General features: G+C 37.8%; 1 protein-coding gene across 2 annotated transcripts in view; it reads left to right on the top strand.

Annotated features, from left to right (window-relative positions):
• Positions 1 to 25,236, top strand: part of SEMA3C (semaphorin 3C) — a 117,362-nt gene that overhangs the window by 49,935 nt on the left and 42,191 nt on the right. For both annotated transcript variants that reach the window (XM_058806154.1, XM_058806155.1), the window contains 4 exons: positions 16,022 to 16,182; positions 18,490 to 18,552; positions 19,895 to 20,014; positions 23,808 to 23,898. In XM_058806154.1, the coding sequence (XP_058662137.1) occupies positions 16,022 to 16,182; positions 18,490 to 18,552; positions 19,895 to 20,014; positions 23,808 to 23,898 (435 nt within the window). The remainder of the gene's footprint in view (positions 1 to 16,021; positions 16,183 to 18,489; positions 18,553 to 19,894; positions 20,015 to 23,807; positions 23,899 to 25,236) is intronic.

Genomic DNA, 25,236 nt, shown 5'->3' with positions numbered 1-25,236 from the left:
TTCTGAGAATATTTCAATATTATATCTATTCCAGACTGGTAATGCATATTTCTATGTCCTCATATCTAATCATCAACAGTTACTTTATGCCTTTTATGTTTTTAGTTTTTCTTCAGGACGGAGGCAAGCTTGTTTAAATACTTGCTCATTTCTGATTAGAATTTTTCCCCAAGGCCACTGACATAGTTTTCTTTGTTCAATTAAATCTAGCTAAGTACTAATATTTCCTGAGTAACAGTATCATTGCAGCAGAGAAAAGAGTTCAAACAAATTGCACTCTCTACTCGCTAGGCAGACATCCACACACTAAGGTTATTAATTAATGTAATTGATAGGTCTTATATTAATTACAGTAATAGAATAGTTATTAATAACTCTGCAAGATATTTAAATTGCCCTACATGGACAACTAAAGGGATTTTGGTAACAGCTACTTGAACCAGAATTTTGCAGTGTATGAATAATTTGGGGCCAAGGCGCAGAATGAAAACTCTCTTTTAGCAGCAGCACTTTATAATTTTGAAAAAGAAATGTTATCACTTGGACTTGGGCTCTCTACTGTCTCATTTGGTATGCATAAGTTCACACTAGATGAAAGGATGGTCCTTTACCTTACTAGAGAGCAGGAGAAAGGGAAGCAGAACTGAAGGAGAAAATCAGTATTAATTACATGATCTGGACAGTGATCATTTATCTGTGAGCAGCATCTAAATATGTGCAGCCTGACAGAACCTGCAAACATTTACTTGCATGATTATTTTTTGGCATCTATGAAAAGTCACCTTCTGATTGCTTCTTTGAATAGTGTTTTCAGGACAAATAATGCAAGTTTGCTTTGGCTTAGTGTGCACAGGGCAGGGGGATAGTAGACAGTACCTAATGTTATCAGTAAATTAATGCAAATGTATTCAAATTGTAGATATTTTATTGCCTACCCTTCCTTCCTCTCCTCATAGGTCACTTACTTTTTACAATGATAAATCCAATTTTGTCAAACTCCTGTCTGTGTGATTTTTGTCCTGCTTGGAGGTTTTTGATGCAATTACATATGAGTTCACTACAGTTAAAGAGAATTAACTTTAAATTAAGAATCTTTTTTTATTTCAGTGGCCAAAAGTCAATCATTGAAACAAGCAAACCCTTTACTGTTTTCAGATTTATGGATTTATGTTTCTTACTGTCTGTAACATTTGTCCCTGGAGGTACCAGGTGAGGCAAAGTTGTATTTTAATCATATTGAGGAAGTTCAAATTTATCATATTCAGGAAATTCTTATGTAATCATGTAAATATTTACTATCTAGTCTGAGTTAATCATTCAAACTTCTTTTGTAGTCATTAGAGAAAAAAAAAAAAAAACAAAACAGGAACCTACAGAAGAAGGTTGAAATCAATAAGAAAGGAGGAAATTATGTTGGTTTGGATGACTTAGATTCTTGTGTTACTGTTCTTTACCCCTCATTCACCAGAATGTTTCTCCCCAGAGTAGTCATTGATTGTTAAGGTTTCCTTTTCCCATGCCCAAGGCTGAAGTACACTGCCCTCGTCATCTTGTCATGTTGATGCCTCCGGTTTTAGCTTTTATATTTTTCAGATTCTGTGCTGCTTTAGTGTGCAGTTCTGAGCTTTATATTAGGGTATGGTAAGCTCTCTTCACAGAATAGGGAGACAAAACAATTCCTTCTCTAGCTGGGGACCAGGGCCAAATGATACAAATTTCAGGCCCAAAAGCATAAACAGCAGTGGACTGAAGAGAGAAAAACAAGAAGAATGGGGCTTAATGGGCTGGAGCTGTAATTGGACAATTAACTCCAATATGCAAATGGACCAAAACTTTTCAAAGTGTGAGACCCCGTGACTCGTCGTGCATTTTTGTGACCATTTTGGGTTCATCTTGGGTGCAGCCCTGTCTGGGCTTTTGTGCTGCCCAAGGTGGATCTGTTGAGGCCTCCTAATAAATCCCTACTTTATTCTTTAGCCCCATCTAGTCTCTGTTCTAGGTCAGCCTTCGCAAGGCAGTGAAGGCTGTTCGGTGTTTTATGCCTGAAGAAGTTGATGCATTTTTTGGCAGTGCAGGATTTGTGACCATTTCATTTGGTACAAGGAGCACTGAAGGATGGACTTCTCTTTGTGTTCTTTATCTCAGAAGCTGTAAATCATTAATCATTTGCTCTGCGTTGTTCTATTTCTAGACAAGCATGCACTGATGTGTCATGGTAAAGGGGCAGGCCATCGATAGGCAGAGCCCAGTCTGGGACATCTCACTTGTGAGTAGACCAGGAGTTAGACCTCTGAGTAGTCTCAGTCTGCATGATCTCTTTCTTGTAGCACATGGGAAACAGAATGAAATACTAAAGGGACAGCATAGTTCCCCAGATTCCAGCATGTTTCCTTTGTTATGAAATGTCTTGAGAATTCTTTTGGAGGACCTATTTTGGAACATAAAGTTGCATTGCTGTACAGAATTTAAGTGTAGAAGAGATGAAAGTAGTTGTGATATGAGCAAAGGTAGAGTAAAGGAAGTGCAGTATGGCAAGGAAGTATAACCATGGATTTAATACACCAGTAATGCAACTAAGCTGGCATCTGGGTTTGGAATGAAGAGTCTAAATTCAGAATATTAATTCAGGAAAATTCAGCCAAGCTCATACTCAGATATTTTCACAGATGTAAAGTGTACTATGTGGAAAACTCTGCACAGTTTTCTTAGTTTCTCTTGGCTTTGGGCTGGCTGCATAAGGTGTACTGGCATGCAGAACAAAATCATTTATCTGCCCAAGTTCTTTGGTGAGCCTGATACACACTGTCAGGCCTTCCCAACCTGCACCAAATTGTCTGTGATAGCTGTAAAAAAAAAGACAGAAGGATTTTTGGAATATCCTCAGAAGTATTTGGATATTTGTGTTTTCCTCAGTTCTGCCTTAGGGTTCCTGTACCAGGAGAGTCTGACTGGTGTTGCCACACTGAAGATGACTTTTCTGAAGATGATTTTCCATGCCCTAGGTTAATTTATAATACCAGGACTAGAGCCCTAGCGTCTGAACTTCTAGGTAATTTCTCACCCTGAGCTACTATTTTAACATTTTTTTAAATTTTACCTGCAGCCAACTGGTAAGCACAATAAATTTGGAGACTTAATTTCTGACAGTTGTTTGGAAAGTTGAGAATTGATTCTTAATGCTTTAATGCTGTACTTTATGCTAGTGGTTTTCTGTTTGTTTTATTGGTGCTGTGATTTGGACATTCACAGTGATGCAGTGAAAAATCAGGTTAACAGACACTGGTCAGTGATAATAAAATGCAGTGTTTTGTAAAGTGTTTTAATTCTCAGGCTAATGATACATAGCAAGAATAGATTTGATGACTTTAGTAGCACAAATGGAAAAGATCAGTATCATTAGATCATAGTATCTTCAGTGATAATATAGGCATTATAATAGATTGCCATCAAAATACATAAAAATATGTTTAAATTATTTATTCTACACTAAATATGCATCTGATGTAAGAGACCCCTTCTTCTAGAAACTTTCAGTGCCAGTAAACCACCCAGTAACCCAGCATGGAATAAGCAAGAGAAGCAGCTATGGGAGATCATTTAACAAAGTTAGAAGTTATTAGAATAAATGTTAGTTTTTATAACTGATAAACAGTTTGTAAAAATATAAATATGAAAATATACTGTGGAATGTTATGAAGGTGAAGCTATTTAAGGGAACTAGTCAAAATATGTCTTGTATAATAGTGAAAACCCTATTTAATAAACACCAGCTAAAGGACTTAAACCTGTTGAAAATATTTCTCATTCAATGTGAGTTCAAAAGGTCACTATTTGGCATTCCTCCTCACAGCCAAATCTACTGAAGTAAGCATGCCTTTAGTAAACAAATTCTGATTAAAAGCTGTTCAGAACTGTCTCTATTTGCTTTGTCACAATCACATTGTAGATATTTTCTTTCTACAGCAGTCAAATTCATGACATCTATTTAATGGAGCTAAAAGGAATTGTGCATTAGGCAGCATTGCTTTATACAAAAGAGAAGCACTAAAGCTTGTGTACCTGTAAAATAGAGTGATTTAAATGTATTATGCAGTAAGCCTAAATGGTTAGCAGGAGCTTGAATTAGAATACTACCTTGAACATTAAAATGCCTTTAACTTGATTTTTTTTTTAACAAACATACATTAACTGAACTTGATAGTAATTCTGAAAGACAGGTAAGTGTTGTTACAAACATATAGCAGATGGTTAAACTGACATAAATGGAGGGTGAGAGATTTGTTCAAGGTCAGAGAGCAAGTGCCCAGGAGTTCTGACATATAGTTAGTTCCCTGTTCTGATCATGAAACAAATCTCCTTTGTTCTACATATTTGCACATTACACTTTAAATGAATAGCCGCATTATTTTGCTTCTGCTTCCAAAATACAAGTACAGGGCATACAGAAGAGACACAATCTATGATTTCTGCCTTTAAATTAATGCAATTTTTGTTTAAGGATTAAGGGCACAGTTATATGCTGAGGGCAGTTGCATCATCCTGTGCTACAGGGAGTAGTTTGCTGTAGAGATAAGTGGATGGCTGTGGCTGATTTCTATCCTGTTGCCACTTCCTCTCCTGTACCTGCAGTGTGCCAATTTTAATCTGTCAGAAATCTAAATACCCTTCAGGTTTGGTTTGCTGATTGAGTCCTTCCTTCCTAGGATCTCCAGTTTCCATACTGGACCTATAGGAGGCTGAAATAGTATTTTATAGAGTATGTTACTCATCTTCACTCCTCTGCCTTTTTACCTGGGAGCAAAGATTTGTCTTCTTTTTTCCTCTTTGTTGTTGTTCAGCATATCCAAATACATTAATTGCTCAGTTCTGTTAGAGCCTCCCGTTATCTGAAAGAGATATTGTTGTAATCATGAGATGTTTCATAACTGAAGGTTGAATATAAACAAGAAGGTTTTATCTTTTTTATTTCCTATCTGTGTGAATGCAAACAAGAGAATTCTTATACTTTTTTCCCCACTTTTGGCCAAGTTCTTAATGGTGATCTTGATGAATAAATATGGCAAGTCTAGTTTAAACATGGAGTGAGTGACTGCAGAAGGTTTATTTATTTTAATGGCTTTCCATTCAGATTAAATATAAACAGAAAAGTATAAAAATTATCTCTTAAATCCAAACCAGAGTTTTGGCTGAGCTCATTAAGTCTGAAGCATCTGGACTTGAAACAAACAAACAAACAAAAAATATCTCTCTTTGCATATGAAATGCATTTGAAATAACTTCATCCAGCTATTTCATTTTCATTTCGAAGGCTTTTTTATACATTACAAAGTGCAATCCAAAAAACAACCCGGTCAAATAAGTACCAAACTGTTACCTTCACTTTACATATCTAAGTCAGAGAGTTTATGTGACATGTCTAAAGTCAAAAAGCAAAATACCACAGAACAGGATTTAGAGCTGAGAGGACTCTAATCCACCAGGCTGTGCCCAGCCCACTGAACATGACTTTTATTGTGCACCCAAATACCAGCTGGTGATCACTTGAAGATTGATGGTAGCATGCAGCTCTGGAATGTGCTCCTAAATTCACTCTTTGTGTCAGTCTTCATGGTGTGAAAAAGAGTGAAAAAGGTTTGTGTTCTGTGTGTTTAAACAGCAATTGTGCTGCTGCCCACTGAGCGTGGCTGCCTGCAGGCTTGGAGCACTCCTGCTCCCAGGAGCCAGCACTGGGGACAGCCACTTCCTATAAATGACACCAAGCAGTGACAGAGCCAAATCCATACAGAAAAAAACTAAGTTTAAATAAAATAATTTTCACTGCACACATGCTTGGAAATACTTATTTTTTATTTTAAGTTGACATTTAAACAAACTCACCCCGTATCTTAATTAATTTAATACAAAAAATATTGTATTTAATATGAAACTCATAACAGTCCATGATGTTCAGCAGCAAGCAGAAAACAGTGATGATGAAATTAATAATTTCCAGTTGGGTCCAACCACTGAAGTCCTCTGGGGGATGTGGCCAAACCCCATATTCAGTGAAGCAGGTTTGGTCATACTGTAATTTGGGAAGAAAAAAAAAAACAAAAAAAAAAAAAAAAAAAAAACACTTAATGTAGAATCTGATGAAACCACTTGGCTGTTCCTCCAATGGAATTGAATGTGTTCAATATACCAGAAAAATCTATTTGAAGGGAAAAAAAGAACCAACTGCTCAGACATTTAAAGATAGGCTTGACCTTTGCTTTTCTCCCAAACCAAACTTTCCTTGGCTTCAGAAAGCATCCCAAACACCCACATCCAGAAAGCAGCTTGCTTCCTGTCAGTGGAAAGGGTTGGGTGGCCTTGCAGCTGAAAAATAAAATTAAATCCAAGAGCTCAAATTAAGCTACAAGGGGTAGTACACTGGGTATTCTACTAAAGCATACAGAACCACAAATAAATAGAGGAAAAGGAATTAAGAATATTGTGGAAAAGTATTCTATTATTCTAAAATTTCTGTAAATAGAAATGACAATGGAAGATTTGGATAAATGCAGTTGTGACATGACTGTGGAATCAATGTGGCTGTTGCTCTTGGTGAAATTTGTTATCTCCAATATAATGACCCTTCTGGCATCGTGTTGATCTAGGGGTTCATGGAAGGTTCACTGAGCAGGGGATGCCATTTGTTGACCTCCAGCTGCTTTGTTTTCTCACATAGTCGAGTGAGAATAAGTGTTTCTTTTATCCTTCCCAGATGTAAAGCAGAGCTTGCTAACTATCTTTACTTGGTATACAGAGATGATTATCTGATATATAGACAAGAGTATGTAGACACCAGGTATATGCATCCCATTGACATACTGATACTGAGGAAACAAGAAAACACACCAAAAAAGAAGCAGTGGTTTACCTATTAGTGTGTGGTACCCAGCAGGCCATAAACTTCTTTGCTTGATTTTGCTATGGGCAACCTGGCTGTTTTTATGAATATCCCACTAAATTCAAATTGTTTTAATGTATAAAAATACTACCCTTTAGTTCAGCAGTCAGCTGAAACAAAGTTATTACTGTAATTCTTTTGAATGAGAACTACCCCCTTCCAAAGTTTCTTCAGTTCATAACTGGGTAAATTTTATATTATTTTAATGAAGAATGAATGAAAGCTAAGCAGTGGGATTTAGCTTGATCTCTTTATGCCTGATGTTTGCCTGATAGCTAATCCTAATTTGATTAAATTGATAATAATAATAATGAAACTGTAACCAAGCTTGCATATACTAAATTGCCCTATTTTGTACAGAGTAGTGGTGAGAAGTAACTGGTGAAGATAGGAACAATATGTTTTAAGGAGATCTGTGGATAAAGTAGCATGGCTAAAGTTGCAGTACAGTTGGTAACATCAATAAAGGCAAGGATTATTGCAGCAAGAGCAATAATGCCAATTGCAGACATAGAGAGATTTGCTGAATCTCTGGGGAGGTTGCTCGTTGAGGGAGAGAAAGGAATATAATGGAAAGGGTTCCTCTGCCTTGCCAGAGTGAAGTGGGTTCTTACTTTATTAGAGAAGCCATAATGAAATTTTTCAGTGGATGAGCTGTTTTCTCAATGAGTTTTTATTAGCTCTGGTAACAAATAATTCAGCAGCTTGGTGAAAATATGCTCGGAGAGAAAAGGACTGCATGTGAGCTGGTGTTAAGTCTGAAAAGAAGTTGGGAGACTGCTATCATACTTAGATTACCTCAAGTGTTGATTATTCTGAAACATTTGATAGATCTTCACTACAGTTCTGTGTCACAGTTGTTGGTACATCGGCAAGGATGTATTAACATCTCAAAACTGCATACTGCTACTCCCCAGTAGCTGTCAGTTTTGCAAAAGCCAAATTCTGTCTTCACTGTGTACAGATTACCTCAATACCTCTGCAAAGTACTCACTTAGATTGAACAGAAAGATAAATCTACAAAGACAGACATTTCTAGCAGTAAAACAGCCTACCTTTGACCCAACCTTACTTACAGTCTCCCTGTTCCTCTCTTTCCCTTCCCAACATTTAAAGATGTCTCAGCTGACATCATCTGACCATCTGTTTGTGGGGAGTAAATAGTCAGGTACTTAAAAGTAAGCCTTGAAAGGTTTGCTTTTATCACAAAAGAAATAACCTGGATGAGATTCAGAACTAAAGAAAAGTAAACTCAGACCTTGTTCTCCCAGTGGCAAATGGGATGAAGATGTATGATTTGGAAAAGCAGTTCCCAGATCTCATGTTGTTGCCCAGCTCTCACTTGGACACTATCACAAGCTTCAAGCTTAATTAATTTTTTGAGCAGACAGTTACAATAATTCACCTTCTTCCATTTCTCATATCTCTCTGTAAATTTGAATCAAAGAGTTTCAGTGTCTGCATACAGTCAGGGGTTTAGCTGTCCAGTTAGTCTGATCCCTGCTTGGAACATTTCTCTGTGTGCCTGAGTATCACAGGAAGGAGAGCAGCCATTCTTCCAGTGGTGTGATTGGTGGCCCACTAGAAAAAAAGAGAAGAGAGAAGACACAAGAGTTTACAGTGAAGAGATATACTTCTCCCAGAAGAAGTAAAACTATGTGGAATCTGTCTGACTTCTCCAGGGGTGCGGCTTTTTTTTCCCTCACTCTGTCTCAAAAATAATGTCATACTTGGCAACCAAAAGCTTCTCACTCCTGCATCTGGAAAACAAAAACATCCCTAGTGCCAATGGCAAAGCCACTGTGTGCACCCAGGCTGAGCTTGTGCAGCCTTTGGGCAGTGTGGCAAGGGCCCTCTCTCTCCATGGGTTTTGGAAAGCAACCAAAGGGTAAATTCTGTGTAACCGTGCAGACTAAATTCTGTGTAACTGTGCAGACTTTGAAGTGTGCAGCTCTTGGAGAGCAGCTTTCATGCTGCAGAGCTGTTGTACACAAGCTTGTTACACACAGGGCTTGGAGGAGACTGGCTCCCATCTGACATGGATAACTCAGATGCAGTAATCTTGAACCCAGTCAGCTTGGCTTTGTGGCTCTCCATGCTTGCCAAAGTTATCCTTTTTGTTTTGGGACCAAAACTGAGAACAAGGCCTGCACAGGATAATAATGAGCAGAAAATAACAAGGTAATATTTGATAAATAGGATATCTTCTGGAAAGTTCTGTAGAATGGCAGTATTCGTAGCATCTTCTGAAATAAAGTGTGCAAATTACATTTATATAAAATTATAACTGCACGCTACTTGCTAAAAAAGGAAGCCTAGTTTTCAGTTTTTTTATTGAAATGCCTATACAGACTTCAGAGGAGTTCTTCGAGGTTTACAGTGAGGTAAATGGAGAAATAACCTGAAGTTACTGTGCCCAGAAGTGTCTACAGCCTAGTGAGACTAGATGGCTGCAGGGTGTGGGTGGTCTTGCATAATGCTCAGTGAAGGAATCTCAGTACTGGAATATTTGGCAAGACTTAGGATAGCTGTGTAACTGCAGTTTGGAAAACACTAACACATTTTTCCTCTTTGTTTTGGAGTGGGTTTTCTGTTGTGGAATGTGGTATGATTTCACATGACAACATCTGTGAAAATGAAATCATATCTCTTCTTCATAATTTGAAGCTTCACTAAAGAGGCATAGAACGTTGTGGGGTGTCTTGGGTTGATAAGTGTGCCACAAAGCCACGTTAATACATTTTGCCACACACGAGTGAGTGGCTTTCTCTTCTCGTGTGTTTGCTTTTGCTTAGAAAGCACATTCCTTCTGCACAAAACTGGCAGCTGCCCACACCTCAGAGGATCTGCCCCTCCTTTTTCCTTCAAAGTACTAAATAAAAGATGAAAAATTCTGTTACAGATTTCAGTAATTTTAATAAAACAGCACTCTGTCATGAATTATTTCCCTTTTGGTACAACTTTTTAAAAGGCAGTTAATACTTGACTGTGATTTTTTTAAAGTCTGTGAGTTACCAGGATTTCAGGAGCTTTTTCTGTCTTGCAAATTGGGAAAAAAAAAGGACCCATCTACTGACATATGTGAACACTCTGCTTAAGGTCAACTGTTAACTGGTATGTCTTTTCCTATCAACACATGGTCCCCTTCACAAAGAGCTATTGAGTGTTTTACTGCCCCTAATCTATGTTGAGCTGCTCAAGGTGACAAATTGTTCTTCAGACAAGCTAGAGTCACCTCTGGGCCTGATTCTCCAAAGACTTCACCTTGGTGTTCTGATTTCCCTTTGTAAAAGACTTCACTATCTCAGTCCAGTAATGTGTAAATTTTGCTCTCAACTCACGTAGCAAGTACACCCACAAGCATTCAAGCTGTATATTTAAAACAGATCATATTTAGATATCATTGACATTTCCTTGTTATTTACTCTCATTCCAAATGCAGCAATTAAGTTTCCTTCTAGCAGATTATACATTTTAGCTCTGGGCAAAAAGAGGGTTCTGTTTCAGCCTGTACTATCTGAACTCCATTCTTCTCTCTTGTTCAAATGAGCTTGTAAATTAGTTAGCATGTGATTTTATGAGCACTTGTAAATCTATTTTCTCCCCTTTCACTTGCTCTTTTTTTTTTATAAAAATACAATTAAACCCCTTTCAGATGGATTCAGATGCAAGCAAGTGTGCACATCTCTGATTTCTAGTTCTTATGAAGCTATTACCGCCTATCTAAAAAGCCAGATTTCATTGTAACAGCATTAAAGAAAAGAGTAAAAACTCTGGTGCATGAAGAAGAGATAAAGAAAAGGTCAGAGGTCCATCTGAGCCTTTTTGGGCCTGTGTGGTTAAGGCACACAAGGGACTGACCAGTAGCACATGTGGCTGCTTCTGGTGAGACGGCTGTGTCCCCGTTCACAATGGGATTGAGAATGGCTGAGGGATGGGTTTTGGTTTGAACCCTGCATGAGCAGTGGCAAAGTGCTTCAGCAGCTCCCTTATCTCAGCCCTTAAGCAGAAGGAATCAATACATATATCTTCAAAGAAAAGGAATATTGACAGTGCAAAGGTGACTCATTCTGAAGTTTTGAAAAGAAATATTCTGGTTTTACCTGTTCTCTTTCCGTACATGAAGTTGAAAAAGCAGTCACTGGTGTTCTCAGACTTGCAGTATTATAGCAGACTATTTCCACAACTACTGTGTAAACTATAAAACTGATGCATTTATTTCCTCCATGTCTTTACACTAAAAAAAATTAGAATAAAGCCAAAAAAACAATAATTAAAATTGATTCCTATGATATCTGATATTGTTTAACTGAATCTTTTCCAGTCATTTCTGCTGAAATGTTATAAAACAGAGAGATTTGTAAATACAAAGTAGAAAGAAAAATATTTAAAATATTTAAAGCAGACCTTTTCTTCTGGCTGAAGTTTTTTTGGTTTGGGGGTTTTTTTAATGATTTTTGGTAATTTTGCAAATACCTCAGATACCACTCACATTCTTAAAATACATAACCATTCCATTCAATGGTAGCAACATTATGCATAGTATCTATATGTCCAAATTACTTTTCACCTTTTTAAACATGACCTGGCAGAAGGGGACCATTTCCATCTGACACTTCAAGCAAAAATATTGTTCTACTTAAATACTTATTTCTATTAAAAAAAAGAAAAAAAAAAAGAAAATTGGTTTCATTCCAGTTCCTGGAAGGTGAGATTTTAGATTGCAGCCTCGCATTTGGCATGGGCTGGCATATTTGTTGGCACAAACTCAAGGCTTAATGAGGCTTAAGAGAGTTTTACAGTCTCTGTACTCAGAGGCTAACACTGAGCTTGCTGCTAGATGTACACAAGGTGTGTGATTTGTGCACCCCACACCCCAGGATAAAATAAAACAGCATTGTATTGCTAACTTCCACATCACTAGGGCTACATAAAATCCATGCCAATTTGGGCAGCAGAGGTTCCCTGGGGAGATGCAGCCCATCTTCCTGGAAAGCTGAGTTTGTGCCCATCTCTGGTGCTGTGTGTGAATGGATTGCTGTGCTTCACTCCCTGCTTGTTTCTGAAGCACAGACACCAAATCTCTGCTTTTGCTCTCAACTTCCTCATAAACAGCCTTCTGAGACTGAATCCTTATGCCAGCAGGAAAGAGGAGGAAAGCACATTATTTCTCGCACTCTCCCACAGGGGATCCTAAATTAAAAGCCTGACAGACCATCCTGGGCTTGCTGAAAGAAGCCCTGCTAGGCTGGAAGTGCAGGGATGGTGGAGGGCAGGCGTGACTGCATGCAGCGCCTCACGTGTCGTGGTTTATCCACAGTTTATCAGTGGATTAATTCAGTGCTTTGAACTTTGGCTAGGGATGCTTGCATGCCAGGGCTGGAGCTTACCAAACCCTGCAACATAAAGATGATTCTTGGTTATGTTGAAATCATTCTTGGTTATGTAGGGCGTTCAGTAATAAGTGGTTATGTGAGTCTGCAAAAAGGAAGTTACATTTTGGGAAGGTCCTGCTAAAAATTGCATTTATTTCAGTAACAAATGTATCAAGCATCATTATAAGATGTCAACCAAGGAAGTCACATAGGGTCTTGCTTCTACAGATTAGAGATTATATTCCTTAGTCTTGAAGAGTCAGGCTGTTTTCATCATTGTGCTTCCAGTGAATTTGAATTAAGGAGCGATGAAAGTTTGAGGCTGAGTGATTAAATAAGACATTCAGAGGACTACCTGATGGATCTAGCTCATTTATCCTTATGCAAGCTGACAATTTGGCTATAATAGGCTGTGTAAGAAGATAACTATACCTCCCTGGATACCCTGTTTCTAATAACGGAAATTGTTTTGTTTTGGTGAGACTAGTTTGGTTTGTTACAAAGGCTTTTGTGATGTCAACAATAGATATTCCACAAATATTTTGTTATTTCTTCTGTGAAAACATGACCTTTTTTTTTTTTTAATTTTTATGGTGGATTAGAAAGATAATTAAAGAGTAGGACTTTAATTGTCAGTAAGCTGTGAACAGAGAAAACTCCCAGTCATTGGGATCTCCAAAATGTGCAGTTCAATAATAAGCATAATCTGGAAAGAGAATTCACTGCAGCTTTTGTTTCTTTGTTAAAGCAACCTGTCCTCTAAGATCAGATTTCTTACAGTAGGGCTCAAGCTGGTGTTGGTTTTGTCCCTGAGGAAAGGCAAAATTCACAACTGATGAAGAAAATCAACAGGCAAAGATTATTTTTGCATCATTAAGGATGAAAGTTACTTGCATATTGTTTTATTGTCAAATTTTTTTTTTAATATTTAGAGAGATGTCTGTAGCATCATTCTCTATATAGATTTTTCTGCTTTCAATGTTTGGTTAAGTTCTCAGAGCGTGGAATAGATTTGTTCTGAATGTCAGTAAATGTCTACTTCATTTTTTGCCAAAAACTTTTGTTTGAGAGAGATGAAAGGGAATGTGAAAGACCAAACAGCATCTTTGCAGCCACTGCTTTCTCCAAGCAACAACAACTAAATATTAAATCTTTTTAAAAAATCAAATTTTCTTCGATGATTGTGTGGTAAATTTTGTTAAATGAAAATAAAATTTGATTAGTTATAAATTCCCTCCATACTTTCTTGAGTAGCCCACAGAGTGTAATAATTGAGTAGCCCACAGAGTGTAAGCTTCAGCATTGAAAGAAATAAAACTAATAAATCAGTGTGAGAGTATTTGTTTCACAGCTTTCCTTCCTCTTACGGATGGTGTTGAGTTTCCATAGCCCAGTAACCTAACATAAGGTGTTCTTTGCATCAGCAGCTTGATGGAGGCAGATCATTTTTCAGGAGCCTTGGAAAGAATAGTACCATTTCAAAGAGGTTAGAATTCCAAGAAAATAATGGACTTTGATGAATGGAACTTGTGGAAATCTGTTGCTGTCTTTGTCTCTTGTTTGAAAGCAGTCATGATCATGATGACCTTTTGCATCAGCCAAGGTGTTCTCATTGTCAGCACTGTCAGTCAGTGGGGCAGCCAGGAGGGACGTTCTGCTGTGCAGGCACTGTGCTCACATTGACATGTGCTGGGTGGGAAACCCTCCCGGATTATCTGTGCTTTCCTGGTGTATCAGATGTACAGGCAGGAGAAGGTGCAGTTTCACCTTACAGCTGCCGGGTGTTATGGTAAAGTTAATAATGCCCCAGGAAAAGGGATGAGCACGAGTGCCTGAGCCTGGGTGTGAGAATTTCAGAGGCCAAATTTCAAATGGCACTGTGCTGGTGAGATTGCTGGGACAATCCTAGCTAAAAGCTTACCGGGAGGAGTTTTTTAAAGTGAAAAAAACCATTTGATTTCTCAAGCACTAAAAGAAGCTTTCTGAAAGTACTGTGAACAATTTTCATATATATTTAACAAGTTCTTTTTCAGCTTTTTAGGCACAGATTGTAGATCTTGATTGTAGGTTTATCTTTTGTCAAGGCACAAGAAAAATACTATTTGTTTTTGGGGTTTTTTATATTACCATAAATAAGTGCATGTAGGAAACTCAGCTCCTGAAAGCTGTCTCACATCTAAATTAATCAGAACACAATTATCTTTCAGTAACTGGAGATATTTTTCATCTTCCTATGAAACTAGTTAACAATGATAAAAAACTAACTGGAGTTATGTATCATATATTTATCAATACAAATTATATTCTGGTAAGTGTTCTTTCAATCATTAGTTCTCTACTAGACAGGTATGAATCCTAGCACTTCAACTTTTGCCTGCTATTAAAAATGGCTTTCCAAGTAATTAAAAAAAATTGCTTTCAGCTAAATATGTGTTTTGCAGAGGGTGCATACTTTAGGCACACTTCTTTTGGCGCTTTTTTTTTTTTTTTAATAGAGCACATACACAGAAATTTTTCTGTTTTGAGAGTTTTACTTTATAAAATATCCATAGCTTCAGAAAACTAATTTTGTAAAAGACATTTACTGTTTTCCATAGGGAATGAATGAGCAAAAAACTTTGCTTTAAAAAACTTTATCAACAGTGACAAGCCATAGTGTCCCAGACAAAGTTTGCAACTGTGAACTGTGGGCTCAGATCTTACATTTATGAATATACATTATAGCAGAGCTCATTTTCATAAGTACTGTGTATTTTGAATATAAATATACAGTACACAGGGAACACAATTCAATCCTAATATTCATGAAGAAAGCAGGCATAATTATATGCTAAATATTTTAACAAAGACAAATTGATTGTTAAGGTTTTATTTTTCCACTCTCAGCTCTTGAGAAATCTCCCTTCTGTAATTACTGAAAAGTAAAACAATCTGACTGAGGGCCCAACTATATTGGCCAAGCAAAGATGGGAAGGCTGAGCTTTCTTGAAGGCAGCAAGCAGTGCTTATATTGCATTTGCTTATGATATTCCTGTAACAGGCCTGATCCTGCATTGCTGAGATCAAAGGATATTTTCACTTTATTGAAAAAAGTTTTATGTAGAAAAATAAGAGCTCCTTCTACAGATCTGTTAGTTTGGTCCAAACCTGTAAACAAACATCTGAATGAACAGACACATTTAGGCTTGACTGAATAATTTTTTCTTTCAAGTAAGCCACACATGATGATGAAGAACAAAGTAAAACTTGACCTTAAAAATGATAAAAACCTTTTTTTAGTGAAGCCCCCTGTTAAGAAAAGGAGGTAAAATGTTCTTATGTAGTTCTCATTGATCTTGTGGGTTTTCTGCAGTCATAAACTTCAGAATATATTGAACATATTGATTAATTTAATAAATTATGTTCCTTAAAAGCCAAAGTTGTAAATAATAATATCCATTAAAATAAGAATTAATTAGATGAATGAATAACAGCATTGCCTGATTTTTATGAGCTATGTCTATCTACTTAATGTAGAAAATAATTGTATTCAAACTGGAAAAGAAACTTTGTTTTACCTCAGCCATTTTATTATTTTCTAGTGTTCAATAAGTCTTTTTCTTCCCTCTCTGGCCCCATTTGTGCTTAAAGATGTCTTTATTTAGAAAGACTTTCAGCTGAGAAGCAAGAAACGTGAGTGAACTGCTTTACTATGCTACTGTTCTTACTATTTCAGAGCTGCAAGAAACCAAGACCTCTGAGTATCACAGGATATCCCACAGCCCCCTGGATTACAGGATATTATTGATGGATGAGGATCAGGATCGGATCTATGTGGGGAGTAAAGATCATATTCTGTCTCTGAATATTAACAACATAAGCCAAGACCCCCTCAGTGTAAGTTCAAGTTTTATTCTGAGAATCTGAGGTTGCTTTATTCCATGTCTTTCCTTTTAAGACAAAAAACATAACATTTGATCATTTTACACAGAAGTCCATGCCCACACCTTATTGAATTTTTAGTCCTTGTTTTATGCATTACATGTTTTATCTGCTTTACAATGCAGATGAAGCTATACACTGTTCAAAAACTGTTTAAAACTGACCTTTTTACTCATTTTGAAGCAATATTCTGCTTGGCCTGACTTTACAAGGAAAATCTGTGTGTTTTGACCCTTTCCACCTCTCTCCAAGATAAGATGGTTTGGAGATGCACTTTGAGAAGAATCCCCAAGGAAGAATAAGATACACACTATCATTCTCAGGCCATACTGAAAAAAAGCAAGGACAGAGTTGTCCTTAATCTTATGCATTTTTTTGTTTTGTGCTCTGACCCTAATCACTGAACTACTTTCCAATCTCCTGTTATGTCTGTGTCAGCCTTTGCTCTTCAATTGGGTAGCTGAGACATTATTTGGGTTTGGTTATTTTATTTGGGATTTTGGGCACAGTGACACCCCCTGTTTTATGGCTTCTCTCACTTACTGAGATGGTCTTTTCCAAGGACTTTGTGTTCCCTCACCAAACCGTAGAAGGCAGCTCTGTGTGAAAATAATATTATCAAATGCTTACAGATTCCTCTCTTGTCTCCAAAGCCAGCTGAAATTCAGCCTCTCTGCTTTTGAGATGGGTGACCTGCAGAAGTTCTTGTGTGCCCAGAAGCCTGGCTGTTGAGCTATTGCCTGTCTACAGACTTTATCTTGCCTGTTTTAGACTGTCAGAGCTGCTACCCTGCCTGAAGGTGTACCATAAAAGCCTTGTTCCACCAAAGCCATGCAGCCCTTTAATCTGTGGGCTTTATTACTGTACCTCAGAAGGGCTGAGGGGCAGCAATACCTGGCTTGCAGCTGGGAAGATAAATTCCTTCCTTAAGAGACAAGGCTTTTAATGTGTCAGGGGAGAGAGAGGGGCCCGGCCAGAGAGTGATTGAGCACAGTTAAATTAGGCTTTGCTCTGAATCACCCTCTGGACATGCCTGTCCACCTGAATTGATTGTTGAGGAAGCCCAGGGAGGCTCATTCTAACTTACACATTTAAGTTAAATGCCTCTAGTTCTACGGTGTGAATGCATCCTTCCCTCCTCCTAATAGTACCCAGATCTCCCTCTGAAATGGGGCTGCCTTCTAGGCTCTGAAATACCTTCTGTGACCTTTTTGCTAATTTCCAGCTCACAGTGAGCCAGCCACCCTGGTCTGGCAGGAGCTGTGCCCCAGCATGGCACTCCCCCTCCTGTCCTTGGCACGTTGGGTTTAATCCTGTGCTGAGTTTGATTAGATAGGAGGGCCTCTGTTACATGAAATATTTTCTACAGTATAAAGCTGTGAGGCATTTCAACAGCTTATGTAGGCCTGGAGAATAAAGAATAAAAAAATCAACAGAAGGGAAAAACACACAAAGCTTTCTGGCAGTGAATGTGATCACCCAGTATTGGGCTCAGAATGACTCTCTGCAATTCCACACGGTCTTTCCATTTGTTTATTTAACAACAGATTCACTTTGCTGATCTTATAGATCTGTAGAAATGCCATATACATATGCATTCAAATCCATAGTTCTACATATATATATATGTACATATATACACATAGATCTTTTAATGATATTGTTTATGTTATCTTGAGGCTAAATGTTATCAGGCTCTGTCACGTACAAGATTTCTGGGGATAAATTTGTAATGGATGTCTTTCCTATTTCAAAATCAAAATAATTAAGGGAAGAAGCTCAAAATATTTACAGTTTGAGATAAACAGATAAGCATTCAGACATTGAAGTATTTATTGAAAATCCTTCTGAAAGAAATCAATGTGAAGTCTTGAGATTCCAGGTAGGTTTTGTCATAATCTAGCCAAAATTTAATAATTTCTACAAGTACAGTAAAAGTAAAAAAGTAAAGAAAGGTGGGCAGTAATTTAGGCAATAGTGGTGAAAAAGCTCTCTTATTTAGAAAAAACAAACCTAAATTGATTAATTTGCATTAAAATTTTTAATAAACTTAATATATATCAGCCAAAGACCTGGCCCTTGATTTTGTTTAGTGCATGCTAAGACAAAGATAGTTTTATTTATCAACATAAATCCTTTTTTTCTTTATAATCAAAGTAGAAATTATATCTAAATATTAATCTATTAATGTATGTTAGGCAGTGAAATTTATTTTTTTAATTATGTAATAAATATATTGCTTGAACAATACTTTCCTTACAGATTTTCTGGCCAGCATCAGCAAACAAGGTTGAAGAGTGCAAAATGGCTGGCAAGGATCCTACAGTAAGTTGTAATCCACATGCACTCATACACACAAATTAGGTATTTGGCAATAAAGCAAGATCACCTTGAGTGCAGCCAAAACAAAATGAAAGAAGTGTTTGATTTTCTTTTGAAATGCTTTGCAAGCCAATCTATAAAGTGAAATTCTGGAAAATCAGGTAATGTAAACAGAATGCACCTCCAGTCTGACAGATGGGACAAGATACGCAGTGTCCATTTCCTCCCTTTTTTGATTGTTACTAATCAAACTGGTAATAGTACTTTTCCAGGTATGTTCTGGGGTGGTGCTGCACTGTTTGTTGAGCTGTTCTTTGCAGTGTGGAAGTTCTGTGGCTGGCTGCACTCCCCAGGAGCACACTCTGAGGGTCGGTGGTACCCACTGCCTGCAGTCTGGAAACGCCAGTTGTGCGCCAGTATTCAGATTACATTGTATGGTTCTGGCTCCTGCTGAACCAAAAATGTGAATGCCTTTAAAAGTAAATAAACCAGTGCAGTCTGCTAAACAAGGATTAACTCTACTGATTTTCATGAAGATGACTGATGGCACAGTTTCCAACCCTGTGCCCATAAAACATGTGCAGTTCACAGTGTCTTGGATGAGGTTTGGATGGTTGAATATGAAAGCAGTCCTGGGATCTGGGTAAGAAAATTTATTCATTGAAAAATCTGTTTTCAACCTAAAAAGCATTAACACTTGATCACAATAAAAAATGAAAGAGTAAGAAAAAAAAGGGAAGGGAAAAAAAAATGTAAATCCAGTACTGTGAACTGTGTGGCCCTTAAAATTCTGGTTTAATTTTCATGCTGATTTGAAGATGTCACTGTAGGTCTTCCACACAAAGCAACAATTGACTGCAAACCTCAGTTTAAAGTTTCGGAAATAAATTGTTTATACAAATAGCAAAATCTGATATTTGGACTTGCTTTCTTTTTAATAATCTCCATTTATGTTGAACAAATCAGGAGGAAAAAAGGAATGTATTTTTTCTTAAGACACAGAGGTGTCCTTAGGGAAACTTACTAAGGTTACGCCTTGGTTTCCTGTAGAGGTCCTGCTTCTTCTCATGCAGGAGAAATATGTGAATGAAAATTGTTTTGCTGTGTGGAAGTGGGAGCACTGTGTGGGCTCTATAACTCATCTGTGGTGCTCAATCAGAGAGAGCCTAGTTCCCAGAGCAGGCAAACTGACGTGAAAAGAAACAGCTGTCCAGATCCAGAGACCAACAAACTCAGTAGAGCTGTTTCCATAATGCTATTAAAATTCTATGTCATGTTCTCTAGAGTTCCCAACATCTCCTAACACTTGCCCCCGTGGAGTGACTGTTCTCTGTGTTTCCTGCAGCACGGATGTGGGAACTTCGTGCGGGTGATCCAGTCCTACAACCGCACCCACCTGTACGTCTGCGGCAGCGGCGCCTTCAGCCCCGTCTGCGTCTACGTCAACAGGGGACGCAGGTCTGAGGTAACTCTCCTCTCATTCTGGCCACTCACTTCGTGGTCCAGCCTACTGGTGTGAAGCAAAATCTCAAAGTTTTGAAAGTGCAAGAATCAGTGGTCCCAGTAGGGTCCTTCACCGATGTTAAATAGCGAAAGAGCAAAAGTCCGTAGTTTTGTGACCTGATACCAGCTAGAAGCAAAGCCATGATCAAAATCCATGCCTCAAATATGATGGTTGTCCAAAATATGATATATTTGTCCAATATATGGACAATATTTGTCCTATAGATACATATATATGTGCTATATATGATGGTTGTCCACATTCATAGCAAATGCTGTGATGCATTTGATAGTACTTTTTATTTGACATTGTCTGGTGAATTCATTCCTACCATTTGCTGGAAAAATGCCCAAGAAATACTTGAAAGGAAATAGCCAGTTAGATGAAAAGTAAAATACAAACTTCACTTTTTATAACTTCCATGTGTTACTGGTTTCTTGGAGAAGCCCTTAATTTGGCTGGCTATTCAGGTTAGGTTTGCTGGAATTCAGCTTAACACCATCTAGATGCAATCCCAGTACAGGAACGTTATTTACTGCACAAGTTTTGCCCCACTAGATGGTGCCCAGATGAAGTTGGTAAGTTTCTCTTCACTGTAAGATCTTACGTTTTCTAGATAGGTCTCCAATTTTTCTATATTCAGTTTCACTGAGTGTATTTTCAGTATAAGTACCAGATGTTTCAGAAGTATATGGTCCAAGTTTTCTGATTTGAAAGTGAGATGTTTGTTTATCTGCAAATGTAATAGGTAATAAATTAAGCAACCAGAAAGAAAGAGAAAGGCACTTAAGCAGGAGGCAGCACCTCAGTAGCTTTTGGGTCAGATTCATGTCTGCAGGCACAGGGGTGTGCAGTATAATTTCCAGAACAATGTGGAAGCAGATGTGTAGAAGGAAGATCAGAGGGTGCTACCTGGAGCTGTGCCATGTGAGGGCAGCTTTAGAAGCTGGGCTGGCTTCTCGGGAAGACACTGAGAAATTCATCACTGATTTAATTGGGAGTGGGATGGGAATTCTGGCTGAGCCCCAAGATTGCTGCAGAGGGTGCCAGGGAGGTGATTATTCAATGTTCCTCCAGGTCAGTTAGCATGGTATGATCTCAGTGACTTTTGGTAGATCCCTACCTGGCTCCAGCTTCCTTAACAGAGTGTGCACTCACAATCACTGCACTTTCAGTCCTACTAAATTATCTAAAAGTAGAGATTATAGGCCTGGATTTAAAAGCAGAAGCAAGCAGAACTAAGTAAATCCATTCTTCTGGTTTAAAAATTCTGCATTGACTTATTTTGATGTATTATGAAACAGGGATCACCTTTCCCCAGCATTATTCTATTTCTTGAAAAATCATTTAAAACATGAGCAATGATCTCATTTGTCTTTAATCAATGTAATACTCTTTATCATCTTAAGTACTGGTATTGCAGGCCAGAGAAGTTTGAATCTCATTATTTTAGACTGTTTGTAAATGAGATTGGGACAGAGGGGAGGGCAGGAAATGACATCTCCAGATGATGCAAGACGTTAAATTTCTTAAATGAAAAGTAAAGATACATGACTTGGAAAAGCAGAAGCAGCTTCACTTAGGCTGTCTGTAGAGCTGCATGCCTATGATCAATTGATTAAATAAACTGCTGTTTCAGACGTCTGGAGTCTGTGAGACACTTGACTGTAGGCACTTCATGCTCAAAGCCATCACTGTGCAGGCCAACAATAGCATAACAGTTTAAACCCAAGAATTTCCTTCTGAACTCATTGCATATATCTGTGCATGACTAATTGATAGAGCAGTATGAGGAACTATGTAATGCTGATGGGACTAGTGAAAATTCATTTTTTCCTCTGCTTGTATCATTTTGCTTTCAATGTGGTACAGTTTTCAATGCACAAAAGGTTGTTTTTGCACGTGCAAAATGAATATTTTAGAAAGCACATCTGTTTTTCTCTAGAAGCTACAAAGCCTGACAGAGTCATATCCAACAATCTGGGCCTGTTTGGCTCTTCTGTCTCCAGGATCCCACATAAGCTCACAAAAAATGGGGGTTTCATTGATGAGGCAAAATTTTGCCCTTTTCCCTGAAACAGAGGTTATAAAACAATTAATTTTCTTCTTTGGCACACTTAATACTTTGGTCTTCGATAATTACTCCCTTAGTTACCCAAATATATTCTAATGTCAAAGTAAATGCAAACAGAAGGAAGTATAATCCCTAAGTGAAATAATTATAGACTAAATAGTAGTTTAATATATATGAAAATCAAGTGTAATCCTGGAGCTAGTTTAGTAGAGGAGTAATGGGCATTTTGAATTGGTAAATAGTGGTTTAATATAGTAAACATGGATTAGCTGCATATAATCTAGAAGTGAAAAAAAACAACAAAGAAACCACCCAAGATCACATTAGAAACTTCATACTTATACTTTAACAATGTTTAGAGAGCTTATTACTGAAACAATAGATAAAATCTCTGAGATTAAATTAGGCAAAACAGAAGAGGGGGGAAAGAGAGGGAACAAGTATATGAAAACTTCCTGCTGCAGCTGTGCACTTGAACTTGGTGTAATCTTCAGTTTGCTGGTGCCAAATGGCTGCTCAGGGACTTGTGTGGCATCCCCACTCCCCTGTGATCTACATTAACTGTTAAAGCGAATATCAGGAGTTGTTGGCCCTTCTCAAATAACTAATTGTTGGCATCTACCTCACAGAAGCCTTTCTTTGGAATTTTTGTCAGCTACATTTTTCTCTTGAAATGTTTAAGTTTGGTTATTTGTTGTTGTTGGGGTTTTTCCCTTGCAATTGTGTCTTTTGGCCTTTTATCGAAGATTGGAAGTTTGTTGTAGGGGCTTAAGAATGAGCTATTTGGTATGCAGTGGGGGAGTCAGTGTGTGTTGGGTCAGCTTATATCTGCCATTACTGACTGCAGTTTTTAAGGAATGAGCTTGGGCCTGAGTAATTTCTTGCTGAGCACACTGTGCTGGTATTGCTGGGAACCAAGAAGTGAAGAGTTGCACCAAAATGGGCAGATTTTCTAAAGGTATTCAGATTGTTTGTGTTTTAAGAGGTAGTCCAAATTGCTTCTACTTTGCTAAATGTTCATAAAGCACATAACATATCAAAAAAATCCCCGTACCATGATTTCTTAAAAAAAAAAATAGGATATTTCAGGCTATGGTAAGAGATATAGATAAATCATCTATCACTGTGGATTTGGAGCTCTACACATAATCCAAGAGATGGTATTAAGGAAAATAAGTATCATTTGGGGGATTCTTGGACGTCTGATAACTCAGTAAGGACCAAATGATTTGTGCTATTATCTAATAACAGTTGTCATAAGAGATTTTTATTTTACATGTGCTATTGTTCTAGTAGCTTTATTACAATGTCCTATACAGTTATAAGTACACCAATATATTCAGAAAATAAATGATAAATAACTTCAAAACCACAGAAGCAATCTCCACAGATATTATTGCAGAGATCAGTCAACCTATCCTTAACAGAAACAGAGGGAACTTTTTTTGATTCAGTGTCTTGAATTTATAACAAGAGTCTTGATAATAGCCATGTGTCAGTGTTATCTAACAAGATGATGGAATTCTGAATAGAAGAGTTAAACTACCAATAGTACAGTGGAAGTGCCCAGTAGAGCACTGTTAATAGAGCATTGCTAATGCTGTGAACAGCCAGGCATAAAAACCAGCTTAGATCTAATGGTTTCTGACATGAGAAGTGACACACAAATCTGCTTTGCAGGAACAAGTCTTCAAGATTGACTCCAAGTGTGAATCAGGAAAGGGACGCTGCTCTTTCAACCCTAACGTGAACACGGTGTCTGTTATGATCAGTAAGTAAAGACAGCCCAGGCTGCTGGGGTCTGAACCCATGGGGTCGTGTGGAGGGTGAGTTGATGGAATGCCCCAGGGGAGCTGGAAACACAGTTCAGCCCCCAGGAGCAGAGCCTTTTGTCTGGCTGATGGGCACGAGGGGTGGCTCCATCCGTGTTTCAAGGCCTGTGTGAAGCTTAAGGTGGGTGGACAAATGAAATGCAGGAATAAGTTATTGAAAGGGGGAGAGAGACACAGGAAACAAAAGGTTGTCCCTTTTCCAGATTACACATTTTTTCCCAGGAATAGTTTCAGCTTTGCATTACCCTGTCTAGCATTTATATTTGAATGGTTTCTGACCTTGTTCATCCTAGACAGCATTTGTGTCTTATTTAATTACTTTTAAAATCTCAGAGTAGCCAGGGAAAGAAAGACTGAAGACTTCAGATGCTTCATTTTTGTTGTCATCATTGCTGTAGAGCCGACCAACTATTGTAAAGCTTTTCATTCTTCAATTGGCTTTTTACCCAACCCAAATTTTGCCATTTTCTTTCATCTGAAAGGCCAGAAAGTGAAACAATATGCTGTGCTGGTTGCACACCTATGAGAAAATTCAAAGAGGGAGTACACTTTCTGCAGCCTAGGTCATCTGTAAAAGATACTTTTTGTTTTCTTGAACCAGGAAGAGCTGGTAATATATACTCAGTGTAACCTGACCTTTCACATTTGCTCTGTGTTCACACACTTCTAGTGCCAAAGCCCTGATTTTTCATCATGTGTCTGCTCCTTGCTGTATTTATGGCTACGGAGGGAACAGCAATTGCACAGATTTTTGAGACTTTCTTTGTAAATAAAACTTATTGCACACAGGTACTCTGTATTTCACCAAGGTTTACCAGGGAATAATGTGTCATGTTTCTGCCATTCAGCTTCCTCTGAAATCAATTACATCAATTATGTATTGTGTGAGATATTTCCATTAAAGTCTTGTAGATCTTAAGGAAAGTGTGATACACCTACATGGCCTGTTCAAAATATAAATTGCTTTTGGTTTTTTTGGTTTTTTTTTTTTGATTCCTGGATATCTATTTAGTACAAAGGATAAGTATATCTATTCACAGAGATGTGAACTGAACACCTGTAGAGAACAGGTGATTGCTACCTAGACATCTCTCTGAACCTTGGCTGCACTTACAGCTTTATCTCAACAGTGATCTAGGGACAGTGTTTACAGACACTCACTGTGTAAAGAAAATGTTTGTTCAAAGTCAGTGATAGATGAGTCCACTGCTACTCATTGCCATTCTGGCATTATTAAGTGAAGTGACTGCTTTCTTTCCTTGTTCCTTCTGGATTTT

The sequence above is a fragment of the Ammospiza caudacuta genome, chromosome 5 (genome assembly GCF_027887145.1).
Source record: "Ammospiza caudacuta isolate bAmmCau1 chromosome 5, bAmmCau1.pri, whole genome shotgun sequence".
Taxonomy (NCBI): domain Eukaryota; kingdom Metazoa; phylum Chordata; class Aves; order Passeriformes; family Passerellidae; genus Ammospiza; species Ammospiza caudacuta.
The sequence above is the reverse complement of the archived record's forward strand: the minus strand, read 5'-3'. Positions and strand labels throughout refer to the sequence as shown.